General features: G+C 40.9%; 1 protein-coding gene across 11 annotated transcripts in view; it reads right to left on the bottom strand.

The window, feature by feature from the left end:
* Nucleotides 1-229: 229 nt before the first annotated feature.
* The window catches only part of LOC133552588 (protocadherin alpha-C2-like), a 248,141-nt gene continuing 221,569 nt past the window's right edge, over nucleotides 230-26,801 (bottom strand). For 10 of the 11 annotated variants that reach the window (XM_061899863.1, XM_061899862.1, XM_061899860.1 and 7 more), the window contains one exon: nucleotides 230-3,900. In XM_061899863.1, coding sequence (XP_061755847.1) covers nucleotides 3,596-3,900 — 305 coding nt within the window. In that variant the 3' untranslated portion in view covers nucleotides 230-3,595. The remainder of the gene's footprint in view (nucleotides 3,901-26,801) is intronic. The other variant, XM_061899861.1, reaches the window with a different exon arrangement.

Here is a 26,801-nt window from a genome sequence, read left to right on the forward strand (position 1 = left end):
GGTATATACAGTATAGGTATATATGTATGTATATATGTATATAAAGGTATATACAGTATAGGTATATATGTATGTATATATGTATATAAAGGTATATACAGTACAGGCGTAATGTGATCAAACTTTCTTGTTCTTGTCAAAAGTCTAGCAGCCGCATTTTGTACCAACTGTAATCTTTTAATACTAGACATGATAAAACAATGCATTCTCTCAAAGAATGACTCATCGATCATTTTTAAGAAAGAAAACTTTATTTGTGATTTATAAACAAAACACATTACCACTGTTTCCATTTAGGTCGCATCAAAGGCAGAAAGGGAATGGATGTAAATGAAATTCACTATTCACGGTCACGGTTGATGAGCGGGTGTACAAAAAAATAGGGAGAAGGACGGGGGAAGGGGGGGGGGGGTTTAAACAGATCTGGGCCGGTCCGCATATGAACCGCACATTTCCACCATAGTTCACCACCATACATTGGGAAAGAATGACAGCATGAAAGCTCACAAAATACAAGCATACACTACATATACTTTATTCACACTGTATTTTTTTTTTGTGTTTTTTTTTTTTTTTTTTTTCCGGAAGAATGAAAAGGAAGTGATATCTCATCATAGGATCGTACATAATTCAGTTACAATATTACAGTGTTAGTTAGGACATCATGTCAAAGCCGGACAGTTTTTTTGTTCTTTTTCTTCTTTTTTTCCTGTTGCTTGTTTTTAAAAGCATAAACCAGGGGTAGGGAACCTATGGCTCTCGAGCCAGATGTGGCTCTTTTGATGACTGCATCTGGCTCTCGTATAAATCTGAGCTGACATTGCTTAACATGATAAGTAATGGATAATTCCACTTGTAATAAGTGTTAAAAATAATGTTCAAAACATAAAACATTCTCATGCATTTTTAGTCCATCCATCCGTTTACTACCGCACCTGTTCAAGAAGTTGCGTTAAGAAGTTATTTATTTATTATTGGTTAGTGTGGGGCTTGTCCTCCTGGGGGTTCTTCAGACCACCAAGCACCGACATGAGAGCCCGTTTCAGGGTTACACTATTGTTTTATTTTTCAATAAGTCTCTCAGGTGCTTTCCAGCTATTGTATTTTTACCTTGGTTCTCGCTCTGGCTCCAGCCCCAACCCCATCTCTCCTCCTGGCTGCTGCTTATAGCAGAGCGACAGGTGATTAGATAACAAGGCTCAGGTGAGCCATCTTTGCAGCTCTCGCTGATTTCGAGGTTGGTTCTGGCACACCCCAGTTCGCTGCAGGCCTGCGGGCCACGCCCCCTCCTTCGGAATAACAATGTTATTACAAAGTATAAGAGACTTATTATACTCTAGAAATGTTGGTCTTACTTAAAAATGCACGCGTTTAGTTGTGTCCAGTGTTAAAAAAAAATATTATATGGCTCTTGCGGAAATACATTTTAAAATATTTGGCTTTTTGGCTCTCTCAGCCAAAAAGGTTCCCGACCCCTGGCATAAATGATACGTTTGGAGAAAAATAAAAAAAAAGGTTGCATTAAAAAGGTATCACACTATAGCGTTACAAATATCGAAAGAGGTTTAGTGGATGCCGAACAACATCTGCGGAGCGTGAGGAATTGAATACATAGATGTTTTGGCATGGACGAGAGAAGTACGTACAAATATTTCCCGTGTGAGTAATGACGAAACAAAAATGATAATAGCAAAAAAATAATCAAATCATAGCAATCTATTTATATATATATTTCTCTATATAGTATGTGTTTCCTTAGAGCAGTACATGCAGCCGCCACTTCATGGAGTGACATCATACTGAGCCGCACAACTTTGGGGGACATGTTACAGGCAGGGGGGGGGGGGGGGGCAGAAGCATGTCTCAGCCTCATCGCCTTGTGAGAGAGGATTGGGGCGTGGGGGGCTTTAAATGTCGACAGGAAACCCCTGCAGATGCCATATTGAATTTTGAACAGGTTAGTTTAATATTGAGACAATCTATCTACGATACATTTAAAGCGTACATAAAAGCTGGATCCGAACAATCAAACTTGAGGGCGGAGGGCCAGCCCACGGCACCCGCCTCCTCGGGTCTTCGACACCGCCATTTGCGTCAAATCCCACTTCACCCCCCTCTCACTGTAGCGGCGGCGGACAAACAGGAAGTGGACAGCCTAGTGTTGTATTCACAAGTTAAAAGCACTGAACCGTTTTGCAGTTTTAGAGACCAGAGTTCGAGATGCACGCTCCTCCCCGCCTCCGGACGGGCCTGGTCCCACATTACTCCATGCTGGTGTCAGCACACCACAATGTTCCAAACAGGCCTTGTAGTCAGGATGGATCCCGGGCGGGGGGGTTGGGGGCTAGGACGGTGGACATGCAAGAATCAGGGGGAATGTACAAATGCCAAAACCTGTACTGTGAATCTCTTGAGAGAACGGCATGATGAGGCCGTCAGTGGGGGGGGGGATGGGTTCTGATTGGACGGGGGAGCACAAGCGGGTGGAAGGTAAAAGGTATCAGGTATGAGCTGGTTGCTACCAAACATTCAAAGCAGAAAGCTCTCAGCTTTTGCTGCAGCATTGGGGGGGAGGACAAGAGAGGGTGTTATCAAAATCTCAAGCTTCTGCGAATACTATTCTGCTTGTTTTCTTCAGAGTCCAACGACTTCTTCCTCTCGTGGATCTTCCCGTCCCTCCAACGACCCGGCGCTCTCTGCATCGGGCTCGCGGCGGGAGGGGGAGCACCCTCGGTCCTTTTTTAAAAGCAGTGCGCGAGTACAGAGTGACAGCAAAAGGGATGCTCCTCCGATCCTGAGAGTTGATGTGCACACCCCATAGGTGACCAAAAAAAAGCTTGCAGTGTCAAATCAGCACGTTTTTTTTGTTTTTTTTCCTCTTCTTTTTTTTTTTTTTTATTTTATTTTTCTCTCCAGGTCTCAAGTGCTGTCAGTGTCCGCATGGCAAGGTCTGTGTTCGCATGCGTGCATGTGGATTCATCGAGATTGCAGGAAACACCGTTGGTGAGTTAGGACTCTGCAGCTGTGTGTGTGTGTGTGTGTGTGTGTGTGTGTGTGTTAGCCTTAGTTTCAGTGAGTCTCCCCGGTGCTATTTACAAGTAGTGTGTGAGGGTGTCCAGCTCTAGAATGCACGTATAGCACGTCTCCATCGCTCTTCTTTTCCCTGGCTGGCACAGAGCTTTCGTCTTTTTCTTCTGTCTTCTCTCACAGAGAATGGTTCATCGTCATCGGGGAGGGGGTAATACAGAGGTGCCAACACGCCCAGGGAGGCCAAAAAAAAAGAAAAAAGAATCAGGAGCTGTTGATTCTAAGCACGTGTGGTTGACTTAGGGGTGTATAGGCACATGGGGGCGTGGCTCAAAATCAATCATCTTATTGTTTATCAAGGCAAGATCAATAATTTACCTCAGTCGTGGACGAGAGGTAAATGAAACCTTGGTAAGGCCGGGTTAAAAACAAACAAAACAGGATTGCAGAAGTCCATATTCACGTTTTCTTTTTTGATCATTGGACTTTGGTTGGTACCTCTGTTTTAGCAACGCCCTTTTTTTTCGTTTTTTTTTCCACTATTTGCCAAATTTCACTTTCTTCCTCTTTACTCGTCGTCATCCTTGCCCTTATCCTTCTTGTCTTTTTTGTCCTTCTTCTTCTTTTTCTTCTTCTTGGCCTCCTCTTTCTTGCCAAAGGTGATAAAGTCGCTCTTGTCGTCCTCCCCTCCCTGGTTCTGTCTGATGGATATTATGGCTGGGGACCCGGGGATGATGAACGCCTCGGGGGGAACCTCGCCAGGCTTGAGGTGCTGGGGGGGTGCACCTGGGCCTCCTGGGCCGTAGCGAAAGTGCCAGCTGTTGCTGTCGACTCCGGCGCCCATTGGGGGTGACACCTCTCCTCCTTCAGCATCTGAAAGAGGAATGGTATTTATTTATGTATGACTGACAGGGACAAAATTATAAAAAAAAAAAATGCAAAATACATATTCTGACCATAGTGCACATTCCTCGTTTGAAGAGACACAACATATGTTTCTGGAATAAAACTGCAGAAAATTCCAATGCACATCAAATTGTCATGATTACTATTGGATTTAATTGATAATCTATGTGCTAATTCTTTTTTCAGAGATTAACTGCAGCCTGATGTCGGGTGATTAACAAAGCTTACCAAAGACTGACTAATCCTGAACTAAAACCTCCCAATGCTGCTCACCTGCAGACTGTCTAACCCAGGGGTCACCAACGCAGTGCCCGCGGGCACCAGGTCGCCCGTAAGGACCAGATGAGTCGCCCGCTGGCCTGTTCTAAAAATAGCTCAAATAGCAGCACTTACCAGTGAGCTGCCTCTATTTTTTAATTGTTATTTATTTACTAGCAAACTGGTCTCGCTTTGCTCGACATTTTTAATTCTAAGAGAGACAAAACTCAAATAGAATTTGAAAATCCAAGAAAATATTTTAAAGACTTGGTCTTCACTTGTTTAAATAAATGTATTTATTTTTATACTTTGCTTCTTATAACTTTCAAAAATAAATTTTTAGAGAAAAAATACAACCTTAAAAATGATTTTAGTATTTTTAAACACATATACCTTTTTACCTTTTAAATTATTTCCTGACAATTTAAATCAATGTTCAAGTATTTTTTTTTATTGTAAATAATAATAAATACATTTTAATTTAATTCTACATTTTAGCTTCTGTTTTATCGATCAAGAATATTTGTGAAATATTTCTTAAAATTGATTATGATTAAAATAAAAATAAAAAAATATTCTGGCAAATTTATAAAATCTGTAGAATCAAATTTAAATCTTATTTCAAAGTCTTTTGAATTTTTTTTTACATTTTTGTTCTGGAAAATCTAGAAGAGATAATGATTTGTCTTTGTTAGAAATATAGCTAGGTCCAATTTGTTATATATTCTAACGAAGTGCAGATTGGATTTTAACCTATTTAAAACATGTCACCAAAATTCTAAAATCAATCTTAATCAGGAAAATGTATTTTTTATTTTTTCAAAAAGATTCGAATTAGCTAGTTTTGCTCTTCTTTTTTTCGGTTGAATTTTGAATTTTAAAGAGTCGAAATTGAAGGTAAACTATGTTTCAGAATTTTATTTTTAATTGTTTTCGTGTTTTCTCCTCTTTTAAGCCGTTCAATTAAGTGTTTTTTTCATAATTTATTCTCTATAAAAAATCTTCCGTAAAAGGAAAACAAATGTACGAAGGGATGACAGACAAAAATACTCATTTTATGTATATATATATATATATATATATATATATATATATATATATATATATATATATATATATATATATATATTTATTTATTTATTTATTTATTAAAGGTAACTTGAGCAAATTGGCTATTTCTGGCAATTTATTTAAGTGTGTATCAAACTGGTAGCCCTTCGCATTAATCAGTACCCAAAAAGTAGTTCTTGGTTTCAAAAAGGTTGGTGACCCCTGGTCTAAGCAATTGCCCACACAATAAAACTATTTTAGAACCATGAACACACAGTAAAACTATTTTGTGGGAAATCGAAGTTATGTAAGTGGAATAATTGTTTTTAAGCAGCTGTAAGGATGTCTGGCGCATGTTTTAGGTGTGGCGACCGCGGGTTAACAGTCACAGCCTTTGTTCTACTGAACTGGCTGACACTGTGTCATCCCTTAATGTGGGGTGAATGACTCGACAAATCTTGTAAAAGACCTTCAGTGTAACTAAAAGCATTATATCCACGACCCAAAACCAGTGAAGTTGGCACGTTGTGTAAATGGTAAATAAAAACAGAATTCAATTGAATAAACTGCAAGGACAAGATATTTAATGTTCAAACTGAGAAACCTGATTTTTTTTTTTTGCAAATAATCATTAACTTCGAATTGGCACCAAGCGTTGCTGGGTGTTGTTGATAAATGGCTTTGGCTTTGTATATTATAGTTTCAATTTGCACTTACAGATGTAACGACCTACTGTAGTAACTGACAGTAGTTTTCTGAAGTGTTCCTGAGCCCATGTGGTGATATCCTTTACACACTGATGTCACTTTTTGATGCAGTACTGCCTGGGGGATCCAAGGTCACGGGCACTGCCGCTTACGTGCATTGATTTCTCCAGTTTCTCTGAACCTTTTGATGATATTACGGACCGTAGATGGTGAAATCTCTACATTTCTTACAATAACTGGTCGAGAAATGTTGTTCTTAAACTGTTGGACAATTTGCTCACACATTTGTTCACAAAGTGGTGACCCTCTCCCCATCCTTGCTTGTGAATGACTGAGCATTTAATGAAAGCTGCTTTTAAACCCAATCATGGCACCCACCTGTTCGCAATTAGCCTGTTCACCGGTGTTTGATGAGCATTCCTCAACTTTCTCAGTCTGTTTTGCCACTTGTGCCAGCTTTTTTGAAACATGTCGCAGGCATCAAATTCCAAATGAGTTAATATTTGCAAAAAATAACATTTTCTAGTTCCAGCATTAAGTATCTTGTCTTTGCAGTGTATTCAATTGAATATAAGTTGAAAAGGCTTTGAAAATCATTGTAGTCTGTTTTTATTTCCCATTTACACAACGTGCCAACTTAACTGGTTTTGGTTTTCGTACATAATGTATTACTTCCTAAAAAAAAAGACAATTATATCATGGTCCATGTGACAGTTTCACATATATGTTTAATCTTTAATATCCAAAAGGGTTGTAAATGTGTAGGCGTAGTAGTGCAGACTACAAAGTCAATACCATGAAACAAAGCATCACGCAGAAATTGGACCAACACACCCGCAGTAAGATATTGAAATACAGTTCAATATTGTCTTTGTATGGAAAAACATAATAAAACCAGCCGGACACAAATTTCCTTCTTTACATTTTTCCTTATAATCTACACATCCTAAAAAGGGATAAATCGCTTAATTACTATTTTATCCTTCAAATTAGAGCAGGGGTGGGCAAACTATGGCAGGGCCACATCCAGCCTATTAGTCTCTTTAATCCGGCCCGCCAAATATTAAAACACAACTAAGCAAAGATCTGTTTTGAGAATTGCCACAACAAAACTGATACTAGACGTAAAAAAAAAAAGGGTGATCACAACACTGCTCCTGCTAGAAGACAATGTACCGTATTTCCTTTAATTGCTGCCGGGTATATAATATGCGCCTACCTAGAATTACTCGTTTTACAAAATAATTAGCGCATGCTTAGCATTACCGCCAGCTCAGGATTAACGCCGGGTCACACTCGTTTCGCAAAATAATTAGCATATGCCTAAAATTTCCACAGGGTCAAACTCGTCACGTCACGGGTGACACTTCACCTGTCATCATTTTCAAAATGGAGGAGGCTGATTTCAATAATTTGAAATCGCATAAAGAGCTATTCAGTAGGATTTAAGGTCCAAGCTATTGAATATGCTAAAAAGAACAGTCAGCAGCTATGTTTTATCAATATACCGTAGCTGCGTGTGTCAAATATGAGTCATTAAAAGACTCCCGCCTCCTGGTGGTAAAGGGCGCTAGTGATCCTTCTTGCGACTACTCGGCTGCAGAAGAAGTGACAACAAGCAGCAAGAGTGAGCAGCGATCGTTTATTTTGTCCTCTAGCTTGCACTTTCTACATGGAGGATTACATATCTAAAATAAAACAGTTTTCTAAACTGGACTTTGAATCGAAGCAGAAGGTAATGAGACGGACAGACTTTTAAAACTGAAGAAAGATAAGGAAGACTTCTTTAAACAAGTTATCGATGCTTTTGATCAGAAGGAGCTGCGCATGGACTTCATTTATAAGTAAAGGTAAGACCATAATAACGTTTTTTTTTATTAAATGTGCTTTTCATGATGGTATCCTTACATCACACACGCTCTACCCACTACGCCAGGGGTAGGGAACCTATGGCTCTAGAGCCAGATGTGGCTCTTTTGATGACTAAATCTGAGCTGACACTGCGTAACACTATAAGTAATGAATAATTCCACTTGTAATCACAGAGTTAAAAATAACGTTCAAAATATAAAAAATTCTCATGTATTTTGAATCCATCCATCCGTTTCCTACCGCACCTGTTCAAGAAGTTGCGTTAATGGTACGAAGTTATGTATTTATTATTGGTTGGTGTGGGGCTTGCCCTCCTGGGGGTTCTTCAGACCACCAAGCACCGACATGAGAGCCTGTTTCAGGGTTACACTATTGTTTTATTTTTCAATAAGTCTCTCAGTTGCTTCCTAGCAATTGTCTTTTCCTCTTTCGTTCTCGCTCGCGCTCTGGCTCCAGCCCCAACCCCGTCTCTCCCCCTGGCTGCTGCTTATAACAGAGCGACAGGTGATTGGATAACAAGGCAAAAGTGGGCCATCTACGCATCTGTCGCTGATTTCGAGGCCGATCCTGGCAACACCTTGCTTCGCTGCAGGCCCGCAGGCCACACCCCCTCCACAGTTAGCTTCAGAATAACAATGTTATTACGAAGAATAAGAGACCTATTATACTCTAGAAATATTGGTCTTACTTAAAAATGCACACATTTAGTTGTTCAGTGTTGAAAAAAAATGTATATGGCTCTTACGGAAATACATTTTAAAATATATAGGTTATCGACCCCTGCACTACGCCATGCGTATTGGGTAGAACGGCTGTGCCAGAAACCTTAGGGTTGAAGGTTCGCTTCCCACCTATTGACATCCAAATCGCTGCCGTTGTGTCCTTGGGCAGGACACTTCACCCTGGTGAATGAATGATGAATGAATGATTGGTGGTGGTCGGAGGGGCCGTAGACGCAAACTGGCAGCCACGCTTCCGTCAGTCTACCCCTGGGCAGCTGTGGCTACAGATGTAGCTTACCACCACCAGGTGTGAATGAATGATGGGTTCCAACTTCTCTGTGAGCGCTTTGAGTATCTAACAATAGAAAAGCGCGATATAAATCTAATCCATCCATCCATCCATCATCTTCCGCTTATCCGAGGTCGGGTCGCGGGGGCAACAGCCTAAGCAGGGAAACCCAGACTTCCCTCTCCCCAGCCACTTCGTCTAGCTCTTCCCGGGGGATCCCGAGGCGTTCCCAGGCCAGCCGGGAGACATAGTTTTCCCAACGTGTCCTGGGTCTTCCCTGTGGCCTCCTACCGGTTGGACGTGCCCTAAACACCTCCCTAGAGAGGCATTCGGGTGGCATCCTGACCAGATGCCCGAACCACCTCATCTGGCTCCTCTCGATGTGAAGGAGCAGCGGCTTTACTTTGAGTTCCTCCCGGATGGCAGAGCTTCTCACCCTATCTCTAAGGGAGAGACCCGCCACACGGCGGAGGAAACTCATTTCGGCCGCTTGTACCCGTGATCTTATCCTTTCGGTCATGACCCAAAGCTCATGACCATAGGTGAGGATGGGAACGTAGATCGACCGGTAAATTGAGAGCTTTGCCTTCCGGCCCAGCTCCTTCTTCACCACAACGGATCGGTACAACGTCCGCATTACTGAAGACGCCGCACCGATCCGCCTGTCGATCTCACGATCCACTCTTCCCTCACTCGTGAACAAGACTCCTAGGTACTTGAGCTCCTCCACTTGGGGCAGTGTCTCCTCCCCAACCCGGAGATGGCACTCCACCCTTTTCCGGGCGAGAACCAGGGACTCGGACTTGGAGGTGCTGATTCTCATTCCGGTCGCTTCACACTCGGCTGCGAACCGATCCAGCGAGAGCTGAAGATCCCGGTCAGATGAAGCCATCAGGACCACATCATCTGCAAAAAGCAGAGACCTAATCCTGCGGTCACCAAACCGGAACCCCTCAACGCCTTGACTGTGCCTAGAAATTCTGTCCATAAAAGTTATGAACAGAATCGGTGACAAAGGACAGCCTTGGCGGAGTCCAACCCTCACTGGAAACGTGTTCGACTTACTGCCGGCAATGCGGACCAAGCTCTGGCACTGATCGTACAGGGAGCGGACCGCCACAATAAGACAGTCCGATACCCCATACTCTCTGAGCACTCCCCACAGGACTTCCCGAGGGACACGGTCAAATGCCTTCTCCAAGTCCACAAAGCACATGTAGACTGGTTGGGCAAACTCCCATGCACCCTCAAGAACCCTGCCGAGAGTATAGAGCTGGTCCACAGTTCCACGACCAGGACGAAAACCACACTGTTCCTCCTGAATCCGAGGTTCGACTATCCGGCGTAGCCTCCTCTCCAGTACACCTGAATAAACCTCACCGGGAAGGCTGAGGAGTGTGATCCCACGATAGTTGGAACACACCCTCCGGTCCCCCTTCTTAAAGAGAGGAACCACCACCCCGGTCTGCCAATCCAGAGGTACCGCCCCCGATGTCCACGCGATGCTGCAAAGTCTTGTCAACCAAGACAGCCCATAAATCTAATCAATTATTATTATTATTATTATTATTATTAGTATCAGTACTTCAGCATTGAAGTGCCTGATGACTCAATTATGTTTCATTCTCCACTAACACATGTTTGTGGTTCTATATCACATTTTGTACTAACGGTGACGTCTGCTTACTTGGAATGATTTGTGGACTAAATCTGTTCGGAACATGACATGTCCCACTCGGCATACAAGATTAATCTGTCAGAGGCACGCAAAGTGGCAAAAACAAATCAAAGCAGAGGCAGGACGGATGAGTCAGTCATTTATAGAGGCTAGGTCGTTTTTTTTACTGCTCTTAATACATCTTTGTTAGGACCCCCATTCTCCATAAGCAGAGACTTGAACTTGTTTCCTTGAGCTAAAAAGAAAGGCAGACACAAAGACAAAAAATAAAAAATGAAAAATGTAGTGAGCTGTAGTCTAAGTGCTGCTTTGACCGGAAGAATTAAACTGTCTAACTATATGTGAGAATTTGATGAGACACCAGCGGCCCCCACGCCAGCATAATGTCGTAAACAAAACCCCCGAGAGTGCTGAGTCATGTGGGGAAGCACACGGATGAAAAAATAAAAAAATAAAGTGCAAAGCAGGGAAGCGTAACTCTCTAAAAAGGGACTAGTGCTGGTTTTGACTAAAAAAAAAACAGTGTTTAACTTATTTTTGCAATTCTTTGAAAGTTTGAAGCTTACTTAAAAATATCCTGTCCATTTAAGTAAGCGTTTTTGGATGGAAAATGTTTGTCCTATCAAAAAGAAGCCATTAAGCTGACTCTGAAGGAGAGGTAGGGTACACCTTGGACTATTAAGCAGTCAAGTACTGTGCAAACCATGGACTCAAATCTACACACACCTATGGACATTTGCACTTATCTACAAACATGCATATTTTTTGGGGGATGTGGTAAATGATGCAAAAAATATAGATTTTGGCTGTATGATATAGTCTGATGATATAGATCTTCAGCTCTCGCTGGATCGGTTCGCAGCCGAGTGTGAAGCGACCGGAATGAGAATCAGCACCTCCAAGTCCGAGTCCATGGTTCTCGCCCGGAAAAGGGTGGAATGCCATCTCTGGGTTGGGGAGGAGACCCTGCCCCAAGTGGAGGAGTTCAAGTACCTAGGAGTCTTGTTCATGAGTGAGGGAAGAGTGGATCGTGAGATCGACAGGCGGATCGGTGCGGCGTCTTCAGTAATGCGGACGCTGTACCGATCCGTTGTGGTGAAGAAGAAGCCGAGCCGGAAGGCAAAGCTCTCAATTTACCGGTCGATCTACGTTCCCATCCTCACCTATGGTCATGAGCTTTGGGTCGTGACCGAAAGGATAAGATCACGGGTACAAGCGGCCCAAATTAGTTTGGGGCTCTCCCTTAGAGATAGGGTGAGAAGCTCTGGCATCCGGGAGGAACTCAAAGTAAAGCCGCTGCTCCTCCACACCTGGTCAGGATGCCACCCGAACGCCTCCCCAGGGAGGTGTTTAGGGCACGTCCAACCGGTAGGAGGCTACGGGGAAGACCCAGGACACGTTGGGAAGACTATGTCTCCCGGCTGGCCTGGGAACGCCTCGGGATCCCCCGTGGGGATGTAGACAAAGTAGCTGGGGAGAGGGAAGTCTGGGTTTCCCTGCTTAGGTTGTTGCCCCCGCGACCCGACCTCGGATAAGCGGAAGATGATGGATGGATGGATGGATGGATATAGTCTGAGTAATAATCGAGGTTTCACGATGATCATGCATTGATTAAAAGAAAAATGATATAAAATCACAGACCGTTGTGTTATTTATTGAAGTCAGAAATAACAGTAATCAAATGATGACATAAAAAAACCAGTACAAATTAATAAACACACAATGTATTAATAATAAATAAATAAATACATACATTATTGTATAATTAATAATAAAAATATTAAATTCAAGTATTATTGTCATCCACCTCTATTTATTCACTTGTAATCATATATTCTATGCAAATATAATATATGATGGTCACAATATATCCGAGAGTGGTTGCTTTGTTGGGTCTGCTCCTATCTCTGGCCATGCTACCTCCACCCCAGCAGACGATGGCGTGGAACACCACAGAGGCCACCGCAGTGGATATGTTGCTTTTACTTTTTATTCATAGCTGTATGTAGAAGTGTCTGCTTGTATCTGCTGCTTTAATGTCTTTGATGTCCTTTGTGTTCTTTGATGTTTGATGTTTCCCTCTTACACACATGTAAGAGAGATGTGTACTATGGCTATGAGTTGTTTTTTTTGCTCCCTTGGCCTCAGTCTGCACCACCTCTCCAGTGCCCAGGCTAAGACCGATTTTTTTTATTTTATTTTAATCTTCTATTCGAGCCAGGACCCGAGGCATCGTCTTCTTTTGTCTTCAATGTGACCGACAACAGTGACTGTGTGTATGCTCCCCATTCCTGTTTTGACATGTGTTGCGTAAACATTGAATATCTAAATAAAAGAGGAGACGAAAACCTTTTCGTCAGAGCTTGGTGCAGGAACTGTGAAAGGTGTACAGAGGCCATGTCCCTCCTCAGATCTGAGTCCAAATTTAAGTCTGTCTCCGTTTGATTCTTTGCCTTTTTGTCTTGTTTAATAGATGTCAACAGTGTTTGAACCTGACATCTTCAATCTTTCTTTTATTACTGAATACCATATATTTAGTATTTTCCAAATTTAAAGATGATTTATTTATATCAAACCACAATTTTAGTTTAACCATTTCCTCTTCAATATTATTGGCTAAGATGTTCAAGTCATCTCCTGCTTTGGCTGCCTAAGTGTTTCATGGCTAGATGACCAGTGTTGAGAGTACTCACATTTTTATGTTGTAAGTAGTAACAAAACGCATTGTCAAGGCAGTTTTTCTTCATTAACAGGTTTAAAGTCTCACGCGTGTGCGCAGGGATAGATTGAGATTTTACTCCCTCACTGACTGCTCAGTTTGAAACTACTCCTCATCCACTCAGCCCTAATACTACAGTAGATTAGTCCGCACGGGCTATGAGGAGATGCACTTTCAAGCCGAAGGGGTAGCAAAACATTTGACACACCAAGCGAGCAGCAGAGAGGAGCTATCACTAGCTGCTGTGCTCAGTCGCTAACAGAAGTGACCAACACAAACCAATGAGAATAAGGAGCTATCACTAGCTGCTGTGCTCAGTCGCTAACAGAAGTGACCAACACAAACCAATGAGATTAAGGAGCTATCACTAGCTGCTGTGCTCAGTCGCTAACAGAAGTGACCAACACAAACCAGTGAGATTAAGGAGCTATCACTAGCTGCTGTGCTCAGTCGCTAACAGAAGTGACATACACAAACCAATGAGATTAAGGAGCTATCACTAGCTGCTATGCTCAGTCGCTAACAGAAGTGACCAACACAAACCAATGAGATTAAGGAGCTATCACTAGCTGCTGTGCTCAGTCGCTAACAGAAGTGACATACACAAACCAATGAGATTAAGGAGCTATCACTGGCTGCTGTGCTCAGTCACTAACAGAAGTGACCAACACAAACCAATGAGATTAAAGAGCTATCACTAGCTGCTGTGCTCAGTCACTAACAGAAGTGACCAACACAAACCAATGAGATTAAGGAGCTATCATTAGCTGCTGTGCTCAGTCACTAACAGAAGTGACCAACACAAACCAATGAGATTAAGGAGCTATCACCAGCTGCTGTGCTCAATCGCTAACAGAAGTGACCAACACAAACCAATGAGATTAAGGAGCTATCATTAGCTGCTGTGCTCAGTCGCTAACAGAAGTGACCAACACAAACCAATGAGATTAAGGAGCTATCATTAGCTGCTGTGCTCAGTCGCTAACAGAAGTGACCAACACAAACCAATGAGATTAAGGAGCTATCACTAGCTGCTGTGCTCAGTCGCTAACAGAAGTGACCAACACCAACCGATGAGATTAAGGAGCTATCACTAGCTGCTGTGCTCAGTCACTAACAGAAGTGACCAACACAAACCAATGAGATTAAGGAGCTATCATTAGCTGCTGTGCTCAGTCGCTAACAGAAGTGACATACACAAACCAATGAGATTAAGGAAGTATCACTAGCTGCTGTGCTCAGTCGCTAACAGAAGTGACCAACACAAACCAATGAGATTAAGGAAGTATCACTAGCTGCTGTGCTCAGTCACTAACAGAAGTGACCAACACAAACCAATGAGATTAAGGAGCTATCACTAGCTGCTGTGTTCAGTCACTAACAGAAGTGACATACACAAACCAATGAGAATAAGGAGCTATCACTAGCTGCTGTGCTCAGTCGCTAACAGAAGTGACCAACACAAACCGATGAGATTAAGGAGCTATCACTAGCTGCTGTGCTCAGTCGCTAACAGAAGTGACCAACACAAACCAATGAGAATAAGGAGCTATCACTAGCTGCTGTGCTCAGTCGCTAACAGAAGTGACCAACACAAACCAATGAGATTAAAGAGCTATCACTAGCTGCTGTGCTCAGTCGCTAACAGAAGTGACCAACACAAACCAATGAGATTAAGGAGCTATCACTATCTGCTGTGCTCAGTCACTAACAGAAGTGACCAACACAAACCAATGAGAATAAGGAGCTATCACTAGCTGCTGTGCTCAGTCACTAACAGAAGTGACCAACACAAACCAATGAGATTAAGGAGCTATCACTAGCTGCTGTGCTCAGACGCTAACAGAAGTGACCAACACAAACCAATGAGATTAAGGAGCTATCACTAGCTGCTGTGCTCAGTCGCTAACAGAAGTGACCAACACAAACCAATGAGATTAAGGAGCTATCACTATCTGCTGTGCTCAGTCGCTAACAGAAGTGACCAACACAAACCAATGAGAATAAGGAGCTATCACTAGCTGCTGTGCTCAGTCGCTAACAGAAGTGACCAACACAAACCAATGAGAATAAGGAGCTATCACTAGCTGCTGTGCTCAGTCGCTAACAGAAGTGACCAACACAAACCAATGAGATTAAGGAGCTATCACTAGCTGCTGTGCTCAGTCACTAACAGAAGTGACATACACAAACCAATGAGAATAAGGAGCTATCACTAGCTGCTGTGCTCAGTCGCTAACAGAAGTGACCAACACAAACCAATGAGATTAAGGAGCTATCACTAACTGCTGTGCTCAGTCACTAACAGAAGTGACCAACACAAACCAATGAGAATAAGGAGCTATCACTAGCTGCTGTGCTCAGTCGCTAACAGAAGTGACCAACACAAACCAATGAGATTAAGGAGCTATCACTAGCTGCTGTGCTCAGTCGCTAACAGAAGTGACCAACACAAACCAATGAGATTAAGGAAGTATCACTAGCTGCTGTTCTCAGTCGCTAACAGAAGTGACCAACACAAACCAATGAGATTAAGGAGCTATCACTAGCTGCTGTGCTCAGTCACTAACAGAAGTGACCAACACAAACCAATGAGATTAAGGAGCTATCACTAGCTGCTGTGCTCAGTCACTAACAGAAGTGACCAACACAAACCAATGAGATTAAGGAGCTATCACTAGCTGCTGTGCTCAGACGCTAACAGAAGTGACCAACACAAACCAATGAGATTAAGGAGCTATCACTAGCTGCTGTGCTCAGTCGCTAACAGAAGTGACCAACACAAACCAATGAGATTAAGGAGCTATCACTATCTGCTGTGCTCAGTCGCTAACAGAAGTGACCAACACAAACCAATGAGAATAAGGAGCTATCACTAGCTGCTGTGCTCAGTCGCTAACAGAAGTGACCAACACAAACCAATGAGAATAAGGAGCTATCACTAGCTGCTGTGCTCAGTCGCTAACAGAAGTGACCAACACAAACCAATGAGATTAAGGAGCTATCACTAGCTGCTGTGCTCAGTCGCTAACAGAAGTGACCAACACAAACCGATGAGATTAAGGAGCTATCACTAGCTGCTGTGCTCAGTCGCTAACAGAAGTGAACAACACAAACCGATGAGATTAGCGATGAAGTCGCTGCAAGGAGATATATAGGTTCTCAAGCTAATTGGTGTATATGTAAATAGCTTAGTTAACTTAACAAATGCAGTTGTTGACAAAAGCATCGCATCACTCGAGAGTCGAGAAGTCTGCATCGCAGCCGCCATATTCTTTTGAAAACTTTGTTGCGTTGCGTCATTGTGCGTCAGAAAAGTCTACAAACACGCAAGAGGTGAGGTTGAGCCAAAGGGAATCCCCTGTGCTACGCCTGCCAGGCGCAGAGAATAGCAAACGGCCGTAACAAAGGCACATCCAACGCTCTTGTCTCGTATACCTGTTTCTAAAATATACCGGTATTAACTAAAATACTGCTATACCGCCGAGCCCTAGGCTAAACGGGCTGCTATACACCCCAAAGTAAAGGTGAAACATAACAACAGTTAAAATATAGTGGGGAGTTACTGCATTACCAATTTAGTTGGTAGGGAGTTAAATATAGATTAGGTACGTGTATTTATATGTACGTGACATAGTTCAATTCGGAATGACAGACAGAAATAACCGTTTATATATATATATATATATATATATATATATATATATATATATATATATATATATATTTATTAAAGGTAAATTGAGCAAATTGGCTATTTCTGGCAATTTATTTAAGTGTGTATCAAACTGGTAGCCCTTCGCATTATTCAGTACCCAAGAAGTAGCTCTTGGTTTCAAAAAGGTTGCTGACCCCTGGTCTAACCACTAGACCACTGAGCAGGGCACAATGTCCCGGTTGTGAGGACAGGAATTGATTGATTGATTGATACTTTTATTAGTAGATTGCACAGTACAGTATATATTCCGTACAATTGAGCACTAAATGGTAACACCCGAATAAGTTTTTCAACTTGTTTAAGTCGGGGTCCACGTTAATCAATTCATGGTACAAATATATACTATCAACATAATACAGTCATCACACAAGTTAATCATCATAGTATGTACATTGAATTATTTACATTATTTACAATCCGGGGGGTGGGATGAGGAGCTTTGGTTGATATCAGAACTTCGGTCATCAACAATTGCATCAACAGAGAAATGTGGACATTGAAACAGTGTAGGTCTTACTTAGTAGGATATGTACAGCCAGCAGAGAACATAGTGAGTTCAGATAGCATAAGAACAAGTATATACATTAGAAGTACATTTGAGTTGTTTATAATCCGGGGAGATGGGATGTGAATGGAGGAGGGTATTAGTAAAGTGTTGAAGTTGCCTGGAGGTGTTGTTTTAGAGTGGTTTTGAAGGAGGTTAGAGATGCACTTACTTTTATACCTGTTGAGAGTGCATTCCACATTGATGTGGCATAGAAAGAGAATGAGTTAAGACCTTTGTTAGATCGAAATCTGGGTTTAACGTGGTTTGTGGAGCTCCCCCTGGTGTTGTGGTTATGGCGGTCATTTACGTTAAGGAAGTAGTTTGACATGTACTTCGGTATCAAGGAGGTGTAGCGGATTTTATAGACTAGGCTCAGTGCAAGTTGTTTTACTCTGTCCTCCACCCTGAGCCAGCCCACTTTGGAGAAGTGGGTTGGATTGAGGTGTGATCTGGGGTGGAGGTCTAAAAGTAACCGGATTATCTTATTCTGGGATGTTTGAAGTCTAGATTTGAGGGTTTTGGAGGTGCTGGGGTACCAGGAAGTGCAAGCGCAATCGAAGAAGGGTTGAATGAGAGTTCCCGCTAGAATCCTCAAGGTGTTTTTGTTGACCAGAGAGGAGATTCTGTAGAGGAATCTTGTTCTTTGGTTGACCTTTTTGATCACGGTGCCTTTGCGATAAAATATCCGTTATGTTGCTTAATCATGGTAAATACTGGTTAATGGTTACATCTTCAGATGTAGGGGGAAACCACAGGAACTGGAAAGAACTCACGCATGCACATTAATACAGTAGATTTGAAGCCATAGTCACTTGACTGTGAAGTATCCATTCTTACTAAAAGGAAAATGTGCAACCAAACTCCCGTTATATTCTCTGCAAAAAAGGGAAATTGTGATTGAAAATTGTGCTGGATCGTCCTGCTCCCATGCACTTGCCTCTACCTCGCAACATTTGCATCCCTCACCTCACTCGAAACTAATCCTGACACAGCCTTTGATGGCTGATGCAGGCCAACACTTTCTGTGTGCTTCCCTTCCTGGACATAATCTCTTCCTCTTCCTGTCCCTGACATTCAGTTGCCTCGACCTTTCATGCAATCTAGCGTGAAAACACAGCAGCCGCTTCCCTGTCGCAGATAAAAATGTTGTAATGGTGCTCGTCAATGCTGACTGCCTGTGTGATTAGGCGTTATAAACGTCATCGATCGATGAATGAGGCCCATTAGAGACCAGCAAAAAGTCAATGCCCTGACGTCAAAGACCAATAATGTTTGCCTGAATCAGTCGGGCTCTGTTCGGCCTCCTTTATTCAATTCACTTCAGTTGTCGGCAAGTTGAGACGAAGTGCAGCGTTACATAAGAAAGTGAATCGGGAAGGAGGCAGACGATGATGAAGATGGAAAAGGATTTGAATATGCAGATAAAAGACATGATGTTCTGGACCAACGTCAAAGACCGCACACTTTTCAAGATGGTCCCTAGACCATTGGTTCTCTAGACCAGGGGTGCCCATTACGTCGATCGCGAGCTACCAGTCGACCGCGGGGGGTGTGGCAGTCGATCTCCAGCCAGGCTTTTAAAAAAAATTGACCTAAAAATTAGTGATCATCAATCTTCACCAAGACGTCACTTAAATGACATTCACGGTACCGGAGGGTCTTGTGAGATGACGCTGGCTGCTGCAAGATCATTATTATGAAAATATGACCGAGAGGAAGGCGAGAAACACTTTTTATTTCAACAGACTCTCGCGCCGTACCTTCCGTCAAAACTCTAAAGGCCGACTGCACATTTCCTATCTTCAAAATAAAAGCCCTGCTTCATGCTGCCTGCGCTAACTAAATACAGAGTCTCGGAAAACTGGCGTGCACAAGCGATCCCTCAGAAAGCTGGCGTAGACATCACTTGTGCACGCCAGCTTTCCGAGACTCCTATGAGGGCTTTTATTGTGAAGATAGGGAATGTGCAGTAGGCCTTTAGAGTTTTGACGGAAGGGACGGCGCGAAAGTCTGTTGAAATAAAAAGTGTTTCTCGCCTTCCGCTCTGTCATTTTTTCATAATAATGAACTGGCAGCAGCCAGCGTCATCTCACAAGACCCTCGGGTGCCGTGAATGTCAATCAAGCAAGCTACGGAATTTGCCGCCAATGTTTTTCTTGTAAAGTGTATGGAAGCTGGATGAATTAGATGCCAAAAACGAACCACTTTCATGTGGTATTGTACAGAAAGGACAACTTTTTTTCTCCTCCATTTGAAAATGTGGGCGTTATCATCATTACTGTCTGATTCCAATCAATGCAAGTCATCAGAATCAGGTAATACACCAACTTATATTCTTGTCTTTGTGAAAGACATCTATATGTGTTACACATGCTTGTATTATCATTAAACACATTTAACTTGTTTACAAAAATGTCCCTTTCATAAATAAATAAATATAAATGATATATATAAATGAGGTAGATCCCCTCGAGTTGGTCAATTGAAAAGTAGCTCGCCTGCAGAAAAAGTGTGGGCACCCCTGCTCTAGACCATGTTCCCTGTGAACATGTTTTTAATTCAAGTAACCCCTAATCAGAGCAAAGCATTTTTGTTTGAAAAAAAGAGCTAAAGAAGTAAAATACAGCACTATGTCATCAGTTTCTGATTTATTAATTTGTATAACAGTGCAAAATATTGCTCATTTGTAACGGTCTTTCTTGAACTATTAGGAAAAAAAGATATGAAAATAACTTAAAACTTGTTGAAAAATAAACAAGTGAAGTAAAGTGAATTATATTTATATAGCGCTTTTCTCTAGTGACTCATAGCGCTTTACTTAGTGAAACCCAATATCTAAGTTACATTTAAACCAGTGTGGGTGGCACTGGGAGCTGGTGGGTAAAGTGTCTTGCCCGAGGACACAACGGCAGAGACTAGAATGGCAGAAGAGGGGATCGAACCTGGAACCCTCAAGTTGCTGGCACGGTCGCTCTTTCTACACATAGAAGTAATCATTAACTTAAAGTGCCCTCTTTGGGGATTGCAATAGAGATCCATCTGGACTCATCAACTTCATTCTAAACATTTCTTCACAAAAAAAAGTAATCTTTAACATCAATATTTATGGAACATATCCACAAAGATTCTAGCTGTCAACACTGAATATTACATTCTTGCATTTCTGTTCACAGTTTATGAATATTTTGTTGAAGTATTATTCAATAAATCAATTTATAAAGGATTTTTGAATTGTTGCTATTTTAAGAATATTTTTTAAAAATCTCACCTACCCTTTGGCATACCTTCAAGTACCCCCATTTGAGAACCACTGCCATAGAGTAATAATAATTAAAAAAAAACAATCATCTAATGTGTTGAAATTATCTGCAGTGATGGTAAATTTGAACCATTCTTTGTGTGTATTTTGCAGTGGGTGACTGTGTGTATCTAGTTGGCTTTCATGCCAGGTTGAGCACCTTGATTTAGCTTCCCTGCTGAATCAAGTGGCAGATGGTGGATTAGTTGTCCCAAAAGGAGCGGCGTTGCATGGAGCCGTAAACAAATTGTGTGATGGAGCTTCTGCATATATTCCCCAAAAATACAGAGAAACTTAAAGGCCTACTGAAACCCACTACTAGCGACCACACAGTCTGATAGTTTATACATCAATGATGAAATATAAACATTGCAACACATGCCAAAACGGCCGGTTTAGTTTACTAAATTGCAATTTTGAATTTCCCTCATGGTATCCTGTTTAAAACGTTGCGGAATGATGACGCGGAATGATGACGCGTGTGCATGACGTCACCGGCTGTCACCACACCACTCCGACTTTCAGGTATGACTATATAATCTCACTAAAACAATAGTAACATAATAAGCAGATAAGGGATTTTCCGGAATTATCCTAGTAAATTTGTCTAATAACATCTGAATCAACTCCCACTGCCCTAATCTTTTTTTATTTTATTTTTCTAGTCCTTCACTCTCACTTTCCTCATCCACAAATCTTTCATCCTCGCTCAAATTAATGGGGAAATTGTCGCTTTCTCGGTCCAAATCGCTCTAGCTGCTGGTGGCCATGATTGTAAACAATGTTCAGATGTGAGGAGCTCCAAAACCCGTGAAGTCACGCGTACATCGTCTGCTACTTCCGGTACAGGCAAGGCTTTTTTATTAGCGACCAAAAGTTGCGAACTTCATCGTCAATGTTCGCTACTAAATCCTTTCAGCAAAAATATGCCAATATCGCGAAATGATCAAGTATGACACATAGAATGGACCTGCTATCCCTGTTTGAAAAAGAAAATCTCATTTCAGTAGGCCTTTAAATCTACGGATCCATCAAAAAGTGCATCAATTAGATCGGATCTATAAAAGAGCTGAACAGGATAAAAACTTGCCTTGATTAAATCATTTCTGTTTTCATCTTTCGTTTCCAGAAAATAATCACCGACTGTGCTTATCTCTTTTCTTGATGTGACTGATGAGCAATGGGAATGATGTAAAAAGGCTGACGTTTGAACTGCTCTGTCATCGCTCTCGTCTCTAATTAAGGATTGTGAAGGTGCAGCAAAAAGCAAACATCCATCATACAGACCAAACTTTCAAGTCAGACATGGCAGAAGACATACTATACAAAATTTAAATAAGATTTGCAGGAAACATAGATTTTATAGTGGCACACACCCTTTTGATGTTTGAACATCAGCATACATCACACTATAGCTCAGCGAGCATCAAATTCTGAGTGCAGTTTGCTTTTTCTTCGGATTCTTGTCTCAAAGCAATGTGTAAGGAGTGGCGGACTCACCTCAACACACTTTAAGTGGTGTGTGGATGCAATGCCTAATCGATTAAATCACTTAACATGACTCATAATCTGTTGTTTCAATTTATCGTTTGAGTAGTATAACTACTAAAAATTGATACAATGCACAATCACATAGAGTGCCCAGAACTTAGATACGTACTCATAGTTTCTGCATGAACGCTGAAATATGTCGCACATGAGAGGTGTGGTGTGTGGGTGTCATGATCTGTGTGGCACCTTTTTTTAATACAAGCATAATAATGTAAAAGTGCAATCGCAGTGCAAAGGTTTTTTTTTTGTGGCACACGTTAATGTAGCTGTAATTATTACACAAACAAGAAAGATGGTTAGGGCAAATAGAAAAATCATTGTTTATTTAAACGATTTTCCCCAAAATGCTCCCACTGAGGCTATAAAGCAGGGGTCCCAAAGCTTTTTGACCCGGGGGCCGTATTGGGTTAAACATTTTGACCGGGGGCCGCACTATATATATATTATATATCAATATGTAGCCCTGGCTCTTGCGGACCAGGGCTACAGCTATCAAATATGTAAGTAGTAATCTATTGATTAGTTTGTTTAAATATTCGGATTAAACATACTTTATAGCAGGGGTACCCAAACTACGGCCAACCATCCAGATACAGCCCGCCAACATCCAAAATCCGTCCCGCGGGCGACTACCAAGTAAAAAAAAAAATATATATATATATATATGTTTTTTTTTTTGTTTTTTTTTTCTCAATCTGTTCTTTTTCACCCATCCATCAATCCATTTTTTACGGCTTGTTACTGAGTCTCCGAGGCAGATACGGCACCCCGGCGTCCAAAATCCGGCCCGCGAGTAGTCCTGGCTAAAAAGTCAATAAAAATGATATTTATTTATTTTTTTAATCTGTCCTTTTTCGCCCATCCGTTTTCTACCGCTTGTTATTGGGTCTCCTAGCCGCTCAAGCAAATCAGATTGTCTAAAAATGCATTTTCCCAGCGGTAACGGGACGTCATCACGCTTGCGCCACAAAGGCAGCAAGTGAGCGATCTTTCAGTCAATTAGTGCTCCAGGGGAAAAAATGGCGAAATTGTTGGGGAAACATAAATTAAACTCCGAGTGTAGAGTTTTTAAACATCAGTGGACAAATGACTTTTGTTCAGTTTAAGGAAAATACAGTTTAGATTGTGTGTATATATATATATATATATATATATATATATATATATATATATATATATATATATATATAGTTTAGATTGTGTGTATATATATATATATATATATATATATATATATACAGTTTAGATTGTGTATATATATATATATATATATAGATATATATATATATATATATATATACAGTTTAGATTGTGTGTATATATACAGTTTAGATTGTGTGTGTATATATATATATATATATATATATATATATATATATATATATATATATATATATACATACACACAATCTAAACTGTATTTTCCTTAAACTGAACAAAAGTCATTTGTCCACTGATGTTTAAAAACTCTACACTCGGAGTCTAATTTATGTTTCCCCAACAATTTCGCCATTTTTTCCCCTGGAGCACTAATTGACTGAAAGATCGCTCTCTTGCTGCCTTTGTGGCGCAAGTGTGATGACGGCCCGTTACCGCTGGGAAAATGCATGTTTAGACAGTATGATTTGCTTGAGCGGCTAGGAGACCCAATAACAAGCGGTAGAAAACGGATGGGTGAAAAAGGACAGATTAAAAAAATTTAAAAAAATACAATTTTTATTGACTTTTTAGCCAGGACTACTTGCGGGCCGGATTTTGGACGCTGGGGTGCCGTATCTGCCTCGGAGACTCAGTAACAAGCCGTAAAAAATGGATTGATGGATGGGTGAAAAAGAACAGATTAAGAAAAAAATAAATAATAATAAAAACATATATATATATGTATATTTTTTTTTACTTGGTACTCACCCGTGGGACGTATTTTGGATGTTGGCGGGCCGTATCTGGCTGGCTGGCCGTAGTTTGGGTACCCCTGCTATAAAGTATGTTTAATTCGCTTATTTAAACAAACTAATCAATAGATTACTACTTACATATTTGATAGCTGTAGCCCTGGTCCGCAAGAGCCATTGTTAGGACATTTACTAGTTTTTCACCAAAGAAAATAAAGATTTTTGGATTTACAGCATTCTGTTAATATCGCTTTTCTTCAATTGGTACATATTTGTATTTCTATTCAGAACGGTTTCTACTATAGGTGCAGAATACAATCGATAGAGGCCAGTAACCCTATGCATAGCGTTATCAGTAGCCAGAGGAGCCTGTTCAGTGCTAGACTGCTTCATCCCAAGTGCAGGACTAATAGACTCAAAAACTCCTTTGTCCCACACGCCATTAGACTGTACAACTCCTCTCTGGGAGTGCAACACTTTTACTGCCTAGTTTTTCTTGTTATATTCTTATTTTACTGGTATGTTTTTATTCCCATTGTTGCTTTTCATTGTTATTCTTATTGTAATATTTTTCTATTTTGTTTCCCATTATAGACTTTTTACTTTTTTAAATTCGATCTCAATTTTGTTCACTGCTGCTGCAAGTTAAATTTTCCTGAGGGAACTCTCCTGCAGGAATCAATAAAGTACTAACTAACTAACTAACTAACTAACTAATTAACTAACTAACTAACTAACTAACTAACTATCAATCTATCTATCTATCTATCGATCTATCAATCTATCAATCTAACAATAATGTCAAGGATAATCCAAAGCCTGCATGGAGACCGTCTTCCGTCGTTCTAGTTTCCTGTTTTTTAACACTTTGTAAACAGACAAATACAGTTGTAATCAAAATTATTTAACCCCCACACAATTTTGGTGTTTTAGCAAGTTGGACATTTATCCCGTATTTTGTTTATAGTCATATCAAATAAAGATGCATTAAATAGACGAATGCAACTAGAATTACAACATTATATTTTGTAACATACCAAACAGTGTCATTTCTCTTAATATCTCATTGACAAAATTATTCAACCCCCTTGAAGATCATAACTCTTAAGAACAGAATTTGAATAAGGTCTTTTGAATCAGGTGTGATTAGAACCATAACGAGCAACAATAAACTGATTGAAAAAGACTGTGACGCTCAGATTCTTGTAGATGGTCAATGGTGTATTTGCAACATGGTGAAGTCCAGGGAGTGGTCAAAGAAGTCAAGAGAGGAAGTAATTTCTCTTCTTAAGGAAGGATATGGATATAAGAAAATAGCAAATACATTGCACATTCCAAGAAACACAGTTGGGAGCATAATTCGCAAGTTTAAAGCTAAAGGCAAAGTGGAAACACTACCTGGGCGTGGTAGAAAGAGGATGCTGTGTGGTGAAAAACCCCCGTGTAACAGCTGAGGAACTACAACAGGACATTGCAGAGGGGGGAACGCAGGTTTCAGTGTTGACAGCTAGATTTTTTGTGGACATGGTCCATAAATACTGATGTTAAAAGATTTCTTTTTTTTTTTTGTGAAGAAATGTTTAGAATGACGTTGATGAATCCAGATGGATCTCTATTACAATCCCCAAAGAGGGCACTTTAAGTTGATGATTACTTCTATGTGGAGAAATCTTTATTCATAATTGAATCACTTGTTTATTTTTCAACAAGTTTTTAGTTATTTTTATAACTTTTTTTTCCCAAATAGTTCAAGAAAAACCACAAAAAAATGAGCAATATTTTGCACTGTTATACAATTTAATAAATCAGAAACTGATGACATAGTGCTGTATTTTTCTTCTTTATCTCTTTTTTTCAACCAAAAATGCTTTGCTCTGATTAGGGGGTACTTGAATTAAAACAATGTTCACGGGGGGTACATCACTGAAAAAAGGTTGAGAACCACTGGTCTAGCTCATAAAGAAATAATGTTAATTCAATAAAGTGTATTTCTTTTTTTAGCTTGAACTTTTCGTATTTTAGCCTCGCAACCACATTTGCAAAGAACTTTTCTCTTCATAGAATGTTCTTTCAATAAAGAAACAAAGTGCAAAAATGTCAAAGCATCACAACAAACGGTTATGTCAAATAGTAGCAGAAGTGCACTTTTTGGAGAGTTGTATTATTTTCAGTTTTGTGCCCAAGGGACTGATTTTATTTAACACTATATTATTATTTATACACCTATAGCGATCACAGAGACAGGTTGTTTTTGTGTTACTGTATATATTTGTTTTTCTGAAAAATCCCACTTAATATACTTCGGGTAACAACAGTCAATATGTATATTTTTTATTTTATTTTTTTAGGGGGGTAACAGTCAATATTTATTGGATTTTCTCCTATGTCCCCCCCTCCCTTGTGGAGGGGGTCCGGTCCGATGACCATGGATGAAGTACTGGCTGTCCAGAGTCGAGACCCAGGATGGACCGCTCATCGGGACCCAGGATGGACCGCTCGCCTGTATCGGTTGGGGACATCTCTACGCTGCTGATCCGCTTGAGATGGTTTCCTGTGGACGGGACTCT

Source organism: Nerophis ophidion, linkage group LG05, assembly GCF_033978795.1.
Source record: "Nerophis ophidion isolate RoL-2023_Sa linkage group LG05, RoL_Noph_v1.0, whole genome shotgun sequence".
Classification (NCBI taxonomy): Eukaryota; Metazoa; Chordata; class Actinopteri; order Syngnathiformes; family Syngnathidae; genus Nerophis; species Nerophis ophidion.